This window comes from Opisthocomus hoazin, chromosome 2 (genome assembly GCF_030867145.1).
Source record: "Opisthocomus hoazin isolate bOpiHoa1 chromosome 2, bOpiHoa1.hap1, whole genome shotgun sequence".
NCBI classification, from domain to species: domain Eukaryota; kingdom Metazoa; phylum Chordata; class Aves; order Opisthocomiformes; family Opisthocomidae; genus Opisthocomus; species Opisthocomus hoazin.
This window is the reverse complement of record NC_134415.1, coordinates 93504-106315: the sequence shown is the minus strand read 5'-3', so window position 1 is coordinate 106315 and position 12812 is coordinate 93504. Positions and strand designations below refer to the sequence as shown.

Here is a 12812-nt window from a genome sequence, read left to right as displayed (position 1 = left end):
AATGACTAATCCCCTTGTCTCTTACACTCAGTTTCTAATATACCATTAAATGATAAGGTGGCAATAGTATTTTTTTCAATGTTTTCTCATAAAAATACCATGTAATTTATTATGGAAATCATTTGTAGAAATACTCAGTTTACCTGCATCCACTTTGGATTTTGTTAGTCATCCAAGCACAAAATTGCTCAAAATTATACACTAGATAGATGTGGTTAGGTGTCTGTACTACTTCTTAAAGTTACATAAATGGAACAGAATTAAGCAAATACAGAATTGTTTTTTTTCTCTCCAGTGGTGCCAGCTAGATACTAACACTGAATTAAATTTCTTTATCAGGTCGCTACTACACAGTGATGTAAGGGATCTCTGTAGTTATGAATCCCCAAGCTAGCTCCAAGCAGCACTGAAACACAGGATTGTAGAATCATAGAATGATTTGGGTTGGAAGGGACCTTATGTATCATCTGGTTCCAACCCTCCTGCCACGGGCAGGGACACCTTCCACTAGACCAGTGTGCTCAAAGCCCTGTCCAACCTGGCCTTGAACGCTGCCAGGGAGGGGGCAGCATCTACCCTGCATAACACAGCACCATGCAGAGACGGAAGCCCGGGTCCCAAATGCACTATAGCTGCATTAGCTACACATTACTGACATGGCTGTAAGACTTCTGGCAGGGCTGTCTTAAAGCTTCTAAGCAGTGTAAGCTGAAAGTACAATTCAGTCTTGCCACCTGAAGAAGAAGGAAAGGAACTAGACTGCCGCTGCATAGAAATGAGGAGGCAGAGAGAAGTGGATATGCAGGAATTAAGAGTGGAGAAGATGCCTGGCTGTGACAGGTGGTCCTGGAAAAGGGGTGAGAGTCCGTGGCAGCAGCTATTTCTGGGATTAGGAAGATCAAAGTAGTGATGGTTAACATCTGAGGACTGGTCATAGTGCCTGTAGTATGACAAGCTAGAAGCCTAGCTCTCTCTGCTTACTGTCCTCAGCTCTGTCACAGGGATATGGAAGCCTTGCTGTGTTTAGCAGCCTGCTGCTGTAGGCAGCTGCCTAGATTGTTTCAGCTTGGTTGCCTTCCTTTTCCTTAGGTAGCTTGGTTGGCATCAATCTGGGCATCTCATCCCAGTGCTCCAAAGCACAGGATTGTTCTGCTCCCAGTAAAAGATGTGCAACTCTGCCAGGGCCAGGTATGCCTGTTCAGACAACCAAAACCATGGTCCACTTTTTGAAAATTTTGTGGTGTTTGAACTCATGTTTGCATGGGTAGTCAACTATCAGATGGGATTCATCAGTGATAACAAGACCTGACTCTATTATGCACACATAATAGCACAACAAATAACAGGGTTTCATACTTAAATATACCACATAATCTTGTTACTAGCTCTGCTTTACAGACTTTTCATTCTTATTTTCTGGAATGGGCTAGTAAGTTTCACCTCTCAGCCAAAGTGCTAAGAACAACATGGTGCAATACCTTTATATGTAAGTATGGGGTAGAGGAATCTGGATAGAGCATTATCCATTCTCTCACACGGGCTTGAAGTCATTTCATCTGAGAGAAACTGTCGCAAAGGAGTGGTTAGGTTGCTTAAAGAATCACTGTCAAAGGTATTTGCAAGCAATTATTTTAATAAGGATTTATAAAATGTGATTTAACAAAGTTCGTTGGCAAGGTTCACTCTATTACTTATCAAATGAATGGAATACAAAATCGAGGTAGGATTAAGATAAAATTATTTACACAGAGATTGAAAGAAAAGATACAAGGGGTAAGGGGGACCCTCCCATTCAGTCACAAGGTTCGGAATGGACCCCCTTGCTTTCTAAACTCCTTCTCAGAGAGGAGCCTGGACTGGATGTTACAGCTTGGCTGGATCCAGACTTAGACCACAGACAGTGTATGTCTAAAGGATATGTCTAGCAGCAGTTTCAGGTTTCTTCATAGTTAGACAGAGAATGAATCACAGAAATTTAGCAGTAATTAAATTGTAACTAAACTGGGAGGTGTGGTAGATACACCAGAAGGCTGCGCTGCCATTCAGCGCGACCTCGACAGGCTGGAAAGTTGGGCAGAGAGGAACCTGATGAGGTTCAACAAAGGCAAGTGCAGGGTCCTGCACCTGGGGAGGAACAACCCCATGCACCAGTACAGGCTTGGGACGGACCTGCTGGAGAGCAGCTCTGCGGAGAGGGACTTGGGTGTCCTGGTGGACGATAGGTTGACCTTGAGCCAGCAGTGTGCCCTGGCTGCCAAGAAGGCCAATGGCATCCTGGGGTGCATCAAGAAGAGTGTGGCCAGCAGGTCGAGGGAGGTTCTCCTTCCCCTCTACACTGCCCTGGTGAGGCCCCATCTGGAGTACTGTGTCCAGTTCTGGGCTCCCCAGTTCAAGAAAGATGAAGAGCTACTGGAGAGAGTCCAGCGGAGGGCTACGAGGATGATGAGGGGACTGGAACATCTCTGGTACGAGGAGAGGCTGAGGGAGCTGGGCTTGTTTAGCCAGTAGAAGAGAAGGCTGAGAGGGGACCTTAGAAATGCTTACAAATATCTGAAGGGTGGGTGTCAGGAGGATGGGGCCAGGCTCTTTTCAGTGGTGCCCAGCGACAGAACAAGGGGCAACGGGCACAAACTGAGGCACAGGAAGTTCCGTCTGAACACAAGGAAGAACTTCTTCCCTCTGAGGGTGATGGAGCCCTGGAACAGGCTGCCCAGAGGGGCTGTGGAGTCTCATTCTCTGGAGATATTCAAGACCCACCTGGACAAGGTCCTGTGCAGCCTGCTGTAGGTGACCCTGCTTTGGCAGGGGGTTGGACTGGGTGACCCACAGAGGTCCCTTCCAACCCCTACCATTCTGTGATTCTGTGATTCTGTAATTAATCATTGGTTAACTTAGCATTTACAAAGTGATTAAAAAGAATTCACTACAATCACAATAATAGGAAATTATTATTTGAATTGATTGACACACATATGCACATACAGACAATATGCATAGATAAAGGTACCTCTTAAAATTCCCCTTGAGTTCAGTGAAACACTCACTTCAAATGATTTCCCTCAATGGGCGAAGGTCGAGCCTCAAGGAGTGAGGGATCCCTGTAGTTCAGCCCAAGCAGTCTCAAACTTCACAGTTCAAAGTGCTCCGAGAGACGTCCCACTCAGAGGGGGATGCTGGGCACAGGCTGCTGCGGTCCAGAAGAGCTCAAAGGGCCTTCCTTGGTACCACTGTTTATAGGGTCTCAAGATGATTGACTTTGGTCAGTAAATTTCCATCCTGGCCACTATCCAGGTTTGTAATTACTGGAATTCTCAGAATTCCAGTAACACTGGTACTGAACTACCTGAGTTACAACCCAGGTAGGATATGTTCCAAGGCTGTCAGGGGATGACTGATTATTTCCACTCTCGTTCCCCACCCTGGCCAGGCAAACAGAGCTCCTGATACAGTCAGTGCTGTCCCCACCTTAGCTGTCCAAGAGTTCCTGGTACCGTCAACGGACGCTTAACCCCCAAACTCATTGCGCAAAGGCTAAGACTTGACAGGAATTCCTGAGATCGCAAAGCAGTCCGGGAGGGGTTGTGGGGAGCTGTGCCACCACAGAAGCACCTGGGTTCCTCACAGAGTCTTTTTGCTGTTCTATCCCTTGCAGCACTTGGACCACAAGGCAATTCAGAAGGGGATGGAGAGAAGAAGTATGATTGCCCATCCACATAAATCAGCTAACGGGAAATCTGGGGAGGTCTAGGACAGGTTCTCTGAGCTTCTGCTGTCCGTTTTACCAGTCTGTCTTTTAGGTTAATGCTGCCTGATGCAAGGCAAGCTGCAGGACAGTCTGTTTGTCAGCAGACACAAAATCATCAGCACTCACTGAAGAGCCTTGGGATGTACATGCTGTCATCTAGATCTTAGGGAATGAGCCCATGGGTTGTTTTGTAGAAGTCAGGAGGGAGACTTTCACTTTCAGATTCAAAAGAAAAACACTGAAATCTCTAAGACATTTTGATGCAGTCCTACACTTAAAGCTTTTAATGTTTATAGAAAATTGCCTCCTAGTACTGATGGCAAATTGCCCTTAGACCGCAAAAGCTGCCCAGACACTGCAGCTGTATTTTTGACACCATGTTTTGACAGATTGTCATGCTCCTCACAAAAGTTTGATTTTAGATTAAATAAGCATAGTAAATGTGCGTACTTTATTAAAAGGAAAAAGTCCAAAATTGCTCTGCAGGTGCTACCATGCTTTGCAATTGCATTATATCTGATAAAACCAGTGTCATTAAAAATGGATACTTCTTCTACAGTGGCATTTATCTTCATTGTTGTATTTGCAGGGTTTTTTATAACTGACAATTCGCAAAGCCACAAATCCTAAGTAAACATAGCTACTGCAAGTGGTAAATATTCTGCTTTTAAAGGTTCTTGCTGTAAGCACAAGAAATACCAAAAGACAGGGCACATGGCTGACAGTCTCACACTTGGTGCTGGTTATAACAAATTGTCAGAGGCAAAGTCAGTTCAATACCCAAGATGTGTGGTCCACAGCAGTAGCATGACAAAGACTGTGTTAATCGACTTTGGATGGAAATTAGTTAACAAAGTACATAGTTTCAAAGTAAAAAATGCTTAGCCTTTGTTTATGAAGGTTTGAACTCTAGCCAAGAATCAGACTGCTCTCTTACTCAAAAGATATACTATATGGCAAAACGTTTTCCATTTTTTCTATGCTTTGCAGTCTGGGGGATATTCTTAAAAAAAAAAAAAAAAAACACCAAAAAAACCTGTAGCTGTGTACCACTCACTATGACATTATAATTTATACTTCAGAAATTTCAGTTGGAAGCTACATTTTTCTAAACAGAAACACAACAGAGAGATGACTCTGGGTATTATGGGCAGTGTCATTCCATATGTCACTCTCTGAGAGCTTTGATTTCCCTTAAGGCATGCTCATATTTTAACTATGAATCCTTGCTCAAATCAGCAGCCTATAGTTTGACTACAAAAGCTCATTTAGATTAAAACTATGTACCTTTGAGTATTTTACACTTTCAAGGGTTTTTTTTGACCAGGTGATCATGTTGTCGGGTGAAGAGACGGAATTCTTTGCCTTCCCAGTGTGTCTTATTTATGTTACTATTTAATAAAATAATCCACAGGTAAAAAAAATCTAGTTGAAAACTCCTGCTAGTCTGATAAAAAACCCAAACAGCTATACATTTGCTGTACACAATATAAACCTTTGCTGGTTGGAACTGGTAGGAGCTTCTGTGTGATTGGTGACTACTTATTTGCACTCCTCCATCATCTTTTCATTTACCAGAAGAAGAGTATGGAAATACTTTACCAGTTACCTTTATTAGGCTGAGTTTTGACCTTATAAATCCAGGGTGTGGTTCTTTTGAGGAATGATCTGAGATGGTTAGTGGTGAGTCCAATGTTTAAAAATTGGAAAATCTTCTCCCTTACAGTGCTGCAATGTGATCGTGGACAAGTCTCTTTGGTGTGGATCCTCAATGGCATTTGGGTTTCCACATCACCTTAATTGAGATCCTCAAATTTTAGGGATCTGTGGCCAAGGATTTCTATGAATTAGGCTCCAGTCGCTAAAACAGAAATAGTCATACTTAGCTGCTTCACAGGAGTATGGTAAAAGAGGTTCACTTAACATTCCAAGATGCTCCCATGCTCTGGTGATCAAAGCTGTGCAAGTATCTTAGAATGCTACGTTATTTTGCTTTGATGTGTAATATATAACCAAACTGTTTTTGAAGACATAAAAACAAATATATACGGTTCCGTATATAACTTCGATTACATTTCGTTTCCCTTGTATTCTCTTTAGAATATACTATAGCCTTCTCACATTACAGTAGCACTTAATGTGCATTTTCTAGCAGCTCATTAAATAATAAAATTAACACCTGTCAACTGTAGTTTATTTCACCCTTAGCATTAATTGTGATTATAATATAATACTCTCTTAGTTTAGCTTTGGACTTGATTTTAGAGGAAAGAGTGAGTAGAGGTGTTGAAGGTTGATTTCTTGAAGCACTTGTATGCCCGAGAAGGCAAGGTAAAATTTGTAAGCCTTGCATTTCAAATGAAAGGTGAGAAGGTCTGTGATTTTTCTTTGTACATGTAGTCATGGTTTTGAGGAACCTTTGCACCTCTTGCATACTAGTTTAGTACTACTGACAGAAAGGTCCAGTACTGATGGAGATGTTGATCTTGCCTTCATTTAGTATCTTTAAATGTCATGATTCCCATCTGTAGTGATGGGTCCAAACAGCCAGCACTGAATGAATGGAGATCAAAGAAACAAAGGTAGAAGAACAGAGAAGACAAAACAATTGTAAGATTGCTAGTCTATATATTCTCAATGACAACAGGTCATATCAGAAGAAACTGATTTCATTCTATGATGAGGTTACAAATTTGATAAGAAAACATAATTGCACAAAAACAATTTCATTTTTTTTGTAAGACTTCAAACTACAGAATATTCCGATAAGGAAATCATCACCATAGTATATCAATAAAAGGCTTTAGGGGACTGGGTTCCAACTGACGTGGTTGGGGTGTGTGCAGCAGCATTGTCTCAACACTATGAGACGATGCAGTATGGATGCCTCACTGGGTGGTGGTCATGTGGATTAAGAACTGGCAGATCACAGAAAGTAGTGTTTTCCGTGAAGAATCCCTGTGTAGCAAGGTATTGCTGGTGGCATTCAACAGGAACTGACAGCATTCAATGATTGTCATGATTCAACACTTGACAGTGATCCAGAAGTTATATAAAGACACTGCTGATACAGCACAGCAATGATACAAAGATTAGTCCAATATAATGAATGACAAAAACAAGAGAGTCCCCAGAAAAGTGCCATGAATATGATTTAGAGCTAGGGGAGAGAGGGAGGAGGAATGACTTAATCACCAAGAAACTTAGAGTTTTTCTGTTGAGGTTAAAGAAGATTCAGAGGTATCTTGATTACAGTACATAAGTACCTTCACAGGAAGAAAATATGGGATACTGAAAGACTCTTTATTTCAGCAGAGAAATGTGAAGCAGAAAGCAGTGGCTGGATGTTGAAACCAGAAAGGGTCAAAGTAGACATTAGATACAATTAACAGTGATTTTGAAGGGCCATGAAAACGCTGTACCAGAGGTATGAGTGCATCTTTCTTCACCTGATGTCTTTAATCTGGATATGAATGTCTGTTTTGGAGGACACACTTTGGCCAAACCATGTATCGTACATAGTCTGTCTTCAGTCTAGCTGACAGTGATAACTGTAGGAGTGAAGACGTGGCAGTCCAGATTTCAACACGGATTGCAGAAGCCTGGCAAGAAATCTGGGTATGTGCTTGAATTGTTAGCTTGCACATAAGTCCCTAGCAGTGCACCTACGGTGCTGCAGATTAAACCTTGGCTATGACTACCTCACTGCCACCTTGCCTTCGTTCTGCTGTGTTGACATGTGGGAGGAGGTAAGGGTGAAAAAGAAAACTAATATCTGAGTTGAGGAGTAACTAGGGAGCTCAAACTTGAAGCTTTGCATAGGGATTCAAGAATGGGAGTACTGTATTGAAGTTGGAAGAAAGATAATTTTAACAGTAATATTTTGTAAGCATTGTAGAGAGATATTATCAGAGACCAAAGAAAAGGCATTTGCAGGAGGCAAGAGAGAGAATGAGAGCTGCGGTGCTTAATCCAAGGGAAAGCGTATCTTTGAAATGTTGTGAAAAAGGAAATGGCAAAATCTTGTTTCCAAAAAACCAACCAGCATAGCATGTAAATGACAAACTCATTTTCCTTTCATCCAAAAAAAGAGCTACATTCTGCTCCCATTTCCAAACTTAAAACACTTAAAAGACTATAAATAGCTCAGTCAGAAATAACTGAGACTACAGCTCATTTTCACCATCCTAGGTTTTATTCAGTGTCACTCTTGGCACTGTAGATGTCGTCTGTGGAGTTTGAATTCTGTAGAGCTGACCAGAGTTTGGTCTGATTTTACCTTTTGTTTGAATGATCATAAAGATAGGAGGATTTTAAAAACAGGATCTGGATCCCTGTTGAGGATTTTAATACCTCCTATTCTGAGGTCATTTGGTTTCCGGATTTCTGCTTAGACTATCTCATACATTTTTACAGATATTCAGAAGCCTGTAGTAGCACACACGCAGGTTATATTAATTTCCAGTGCCTAAATCCCTTAAGTGCTTTTGGATTTCCCTGCTAATCCTCTTTTTGATGCATGATAAACCTAGAGGATATGTTTGGGACCTTTGGGATTTATTCTTTGTGTTCATTGTTTTCCAAATGAAGAATCTTTCAATGGTAACAACAGTAAGTGCTAAAGACACAAAGACATAGGAAGTTTATATGCTGTTTGTATTATCACAGCAATCTGCCAGTCTTTTTCTTGGCAAATGAAGGAAAAGAAAGTGTGACTATTATTAGTAATTACAGTACTTATAGTAATTTTAAACACTTACTAATATTAAATTTATGCAAAAGTGTGAAATCCTGACTGAACATCTTAAATCTTTTTCAAGGGCAAAATAACTGTATTAATATTAATGAAGCCACAAAATACAAGTTAACTGACAACATTTTTGCAGTTGCTGTATTTTATTACTGAAACTTTATTATATTTTTCATGTTGAAATATAAAAAATGAATAAAACTATCACAAACTGCTCTTTGTTGTAAGTGACATGCCTTTTCTTTATGATGCATGCTTTGCCATAAAAAGGGAGTTCTTAATGCATTTCTGTTGGGAGATGCCTATTTATTCTGACAAGCCGATCAGCCTCCGGGGTGTTCTTTTGCCACAGAACTGATTTTACATCTCATCCATTATCTAACTAGATGTGAAAAGAGTATCGTGTCTCACCAAAAAAAAAGTCAGGCGTTATCTCATTACAAGGATGTGGCAGGCTCATTCATGGACTTACTTGCAGGATATACAATTGTTAGTGAAAGGCCCAGTTATACACTCATGCATGTTTCCATTACAGCAAGTCTGTGGGGAAACATTGGTAACATCGGTCATGAGGATTTTTTTATTTTAAAGATAAGTGTAAAAAGTGGCCTTTATAATGACAAAATGCATTTCACATCTTTAAATAATACAGCATGAGCTTATGAATTATATTATAATAAATAGTAACGCCACATAAACTACGTTGTGAGGTAGCTGGAATGTAGTTGCAAAATATATGCCCTGGGTTTTTTTTCTTTCTTTCTTTGGTATTTCCCCCTTTTCAATGTTTATGAAAGGTTTGAAATTGCACTTGCATGGGAAAATTGAGCAAGATTGGAATGAGGAAAGCAAGCTGAGGTGTTGTGTGATAAGAGAGTGATAAAGCAAGTGTACACAAAAGACTTTTGGACAAATGTTTTCAGCCAGATGTATTCATAAGTAAATAAAGTCATGAAGGAAAAAGAAAATGGACACACATTAGGAAATACAGTTATACCTGGCCATAACCTTAATTGTTAAGGGATAAGAAGTCCTTGAGATATTAGGTATCCAGAGAGAGAGTATACCTCTCTATATGTGTTTCAGCAGTGTTCAACACACCTGAAACTTTTAACTACTAATGCAGTGCAAATTGTTGTTGAATTTAAATGGTGCTCTATTTCAATAATGTAGCCTCTCATACAACATACCTTGCAGAAGTGCCTCCATTGTTAAGCTGTTTGCTAACAAGTACAAGTGAATTAACAGATCAGTGTTAAGATGAAGTAAAGTAAAACTTTTTAAAACATTGACAAAATAGTGGAAAGAGGTGACAAGAAAGCAAACAAGGGATTAGGTTTGATATCTCTGGAAGTTAGAACGCTCACTCCACTCCTCCACTCCAAATTTCTCTGACTTTCTGAATAAGAAGATCAATCCTTTTGGACTTCCACAATGCTTCTTTTCATAAAAATGCAGTTTCTTTAGCATGACAATGAAATATGATTTTCAGTGGTTCTTACAGAAGTGACAATACAGCTTTAAAGAGTTCAAAATGAAATTGCAAAAGCTGGAATTTGTGGCAGACAAATGTTCTAGTGTCATGTCCTCCTGATATCCTTTATTCATTACATGTGAATGCAGCTCTGTGTCAAAAAAATCAAGGCTGTTTTATCAGTCTTGCTTATAATGCCAGTCAGAATGGCTTGCCGCTGAGAGATCTTTCTGAGTCTGGAATTGCATCAAGACAGCATAGCTTTAAAACAGCATAAGAGAGACCCATTTTACATTACTGACTTTTTCCCTTACCTGCAAGGACACAGAATTTAATGCAGCATTGATGGGTCAAAGATTTTGACACATGTCAAGACAGATAATGTTCATTTTAGAGTTTAAAAAAAAAAAGGCATCAAACTTGATACATACCCACCAGTTTAGGTGGCAGCGACAGCTCAGACTGAGGTAGGGACAATTGTTGTACTCATCTGCAAAAGATACTACTTTTGAATGAAGCCTTATGTAAAGACTAATGTAATTTAAAGAAGTTGAAACCAGAGCAATTGCTAAAAATACAGTAAGGGTCTAGAGGTAGTGCCTTAAAACCCATATTAACTAACCTATCATTATGTTCTTCCTATGAATTTTTTTTTAAACGATTCTATATAAGTCCACAGCAAGGATATAATTTTCTAGAAAATGGTATTTCATATGACCTATATAAAGTGATCATCCCCTAGTGAAGTCAGCAATAGTTTTCTATAGAGAGTGCATTTGATTCAGAACTATGAATAGACTATTTCCATTACTAAACACTATAAAGCAGAACTGCTTGCTTCATCCAGCACCCTTCTTGTATAAACAGATTGCACTGTAGGAGAAACACACCCAGAAGTACCTAGTGTGACTTTATGTCCCTAAATGGACCATGTGGCAACATCTCATTTTTAATAATGGCCTTTATGTTACTTCACCGACAAAATGTATAATAATAACAGCAAAATTGTTCTGTTAATGATCAGAGCGTATAATAAGATACACAATTAGGAGGATTATGGGAATTTAATGGGATGAGAAGGGCAAGAGATCATCTGCTGTATGACTCTTCATGATACTAACCTGCTGTCTATATCCCTAATGTGTTTTTATGACTTGAGTGCTTTGGTTTGTTTTCCAGTTTGTGTTCTGCCGTGAATGTAAAGAAGAATACCATGAAGGAGAATGCAACTCTGTCCTTAGCACGCAGGGAGCCATGGCCCAGAAGGTAGGGATCCCACAACTCATTACATCCTGATCATTATCCCTGGCCTTGATAGAGCGACATTTGTCAAATGAGTCCTAATTGTAATCCTAAGTAAAAGCAATTACGTTCATGCTGAATTACTCCAACCCTCAGAGTTGCCGAATTGGTTTTGCAGTGGATTTCAGTTGCTTTGATTGATAGAGTAACCGAGTTCTGTCATGAACACACAGGGCTCTGCAGCCAGTTGATAAAGAAAAGGCCTTCCCGATGGGCTTTTGGGGTTGTCTCTATTCAATGTGAACAGTTTTGAAAGGCTTTCTGTAGTCTTGCTGCCTTTCAGCTTATTTTCAGTGCACCAGTCAGGAAATCATGCGGGTTTGGACTGAACAACAAGGTTTTTATATAGCCTATGCAGAAAATGCTGTTCATAATCTATGTTTTAGCTTAGAGAAATAAAAAAATGGATTGCCTAGGCTGGAAGCTCTTGGATGATAATTATTCTAGGCTGCTCTATAATTTTGTAGCTATTGTAGCTATAGACCTGGACAGGAAATAGTTTTTCTCTCCTGGCATTTCTCTTTGTCTGAGATTCAAGTTTCCCTGCTCTCCATGGCAAGTAACTCACAGCATTTCCAATTTTTTTTTTTTAAAAAAAAAGAGAAAGTGCAAAGAATAGGAGAGAGAACCCCTAAATATCTCACAGCTTGACACCCAAGGTTCACTCCTGGGAAGCAGAGGACAGATACTCAGATGTCTGGCATGTTTCGCACCAAGAGGCAGCTTGACCCCGAGCCCCGCACAGCACAGCAGGGCTGGTACAGGACTGTGGGCAGGTGCTGATTAGGACCTGCGCCCGGCCAGGCCAGCCCTCAGCAAGGCATGCCCAGCTCCTGTCAGTGCCTGCAGGCAGTCTCTGTCTGAGGCTGGCTTTTGGGGCCTCCCACTCTTTGAACTTAGAGCCTGGGAGGGAGCCGAGGGCCTGCTGGGAACCTTTGCCATGTGCTGACAAGAGACAGCTCATTTGCCTTGCTTTGGAGACACTGCACTAGGCTATGAACTATGTAGAGATTCTTCTCTTTAACCTTTTTTGTGAAGCTTTTCTAATTTATTAAAAGAATTAGCGCTCATTGAGACAGAATTAAACAGCCTGTATCCTAATAGTCAGTCAGGATATCTACCTCTGGTGCCCTGGAACATGTGTACTGTATGAGACCAAAAATCCATCTGCTTTCCCAGCCTCTAGTGATCTGTGATTCAGATGTGGTATTTTGTGTTTAGCAGCTATCAGCAAATTTTTATTCCATGAATTTGTGCAACCCCCTTTTTTGAAGCCGTGTATATACAAGGAGATTTGCAGCTTAACTACTCTCTGTGAAGAACAATCTCCTTTTGTTTGCAGTAGCCTTAGAACAGTCTTCCAGCTCCCATTCACATTTATGTGAAAACAAAACAACTTCAACAGAGGCATTGAGAGATACTGAAAGTATCCAATAGCCTAGTAAAGTAAGAGACCAAAGCTCAGTATCTTAGCTCAGTTAAATAAAGCTAGAACTTGAATACATCTCAACTTGAACAGTAAGCCCTGTATCCATTAAGCT

At 40.4% G+C, this 12812-nt stretch overlaps 1 protein-coding gene across 1 annotated transcript in view; it reads left to right on the top strand.

Moving 5' to 3' along the window:
- Positions 1–12812, top strand: part of PRKN (parkin RBR E3 ubiquitin protein ligase) — a 729755-nt gene that overhangs the window by 703214 nt on the left and 13729 nt on the right. The window contains exon 10 of the mRNA XM_075411660.1: positions 11149–11235. Within this exon, the coding sequence (XP_075267775.1) occupies positions 11149–11235 (87 nt within the window). The remainder of the gene's footprint in view (positions 1–11148; positions 11236–12812) is intronic.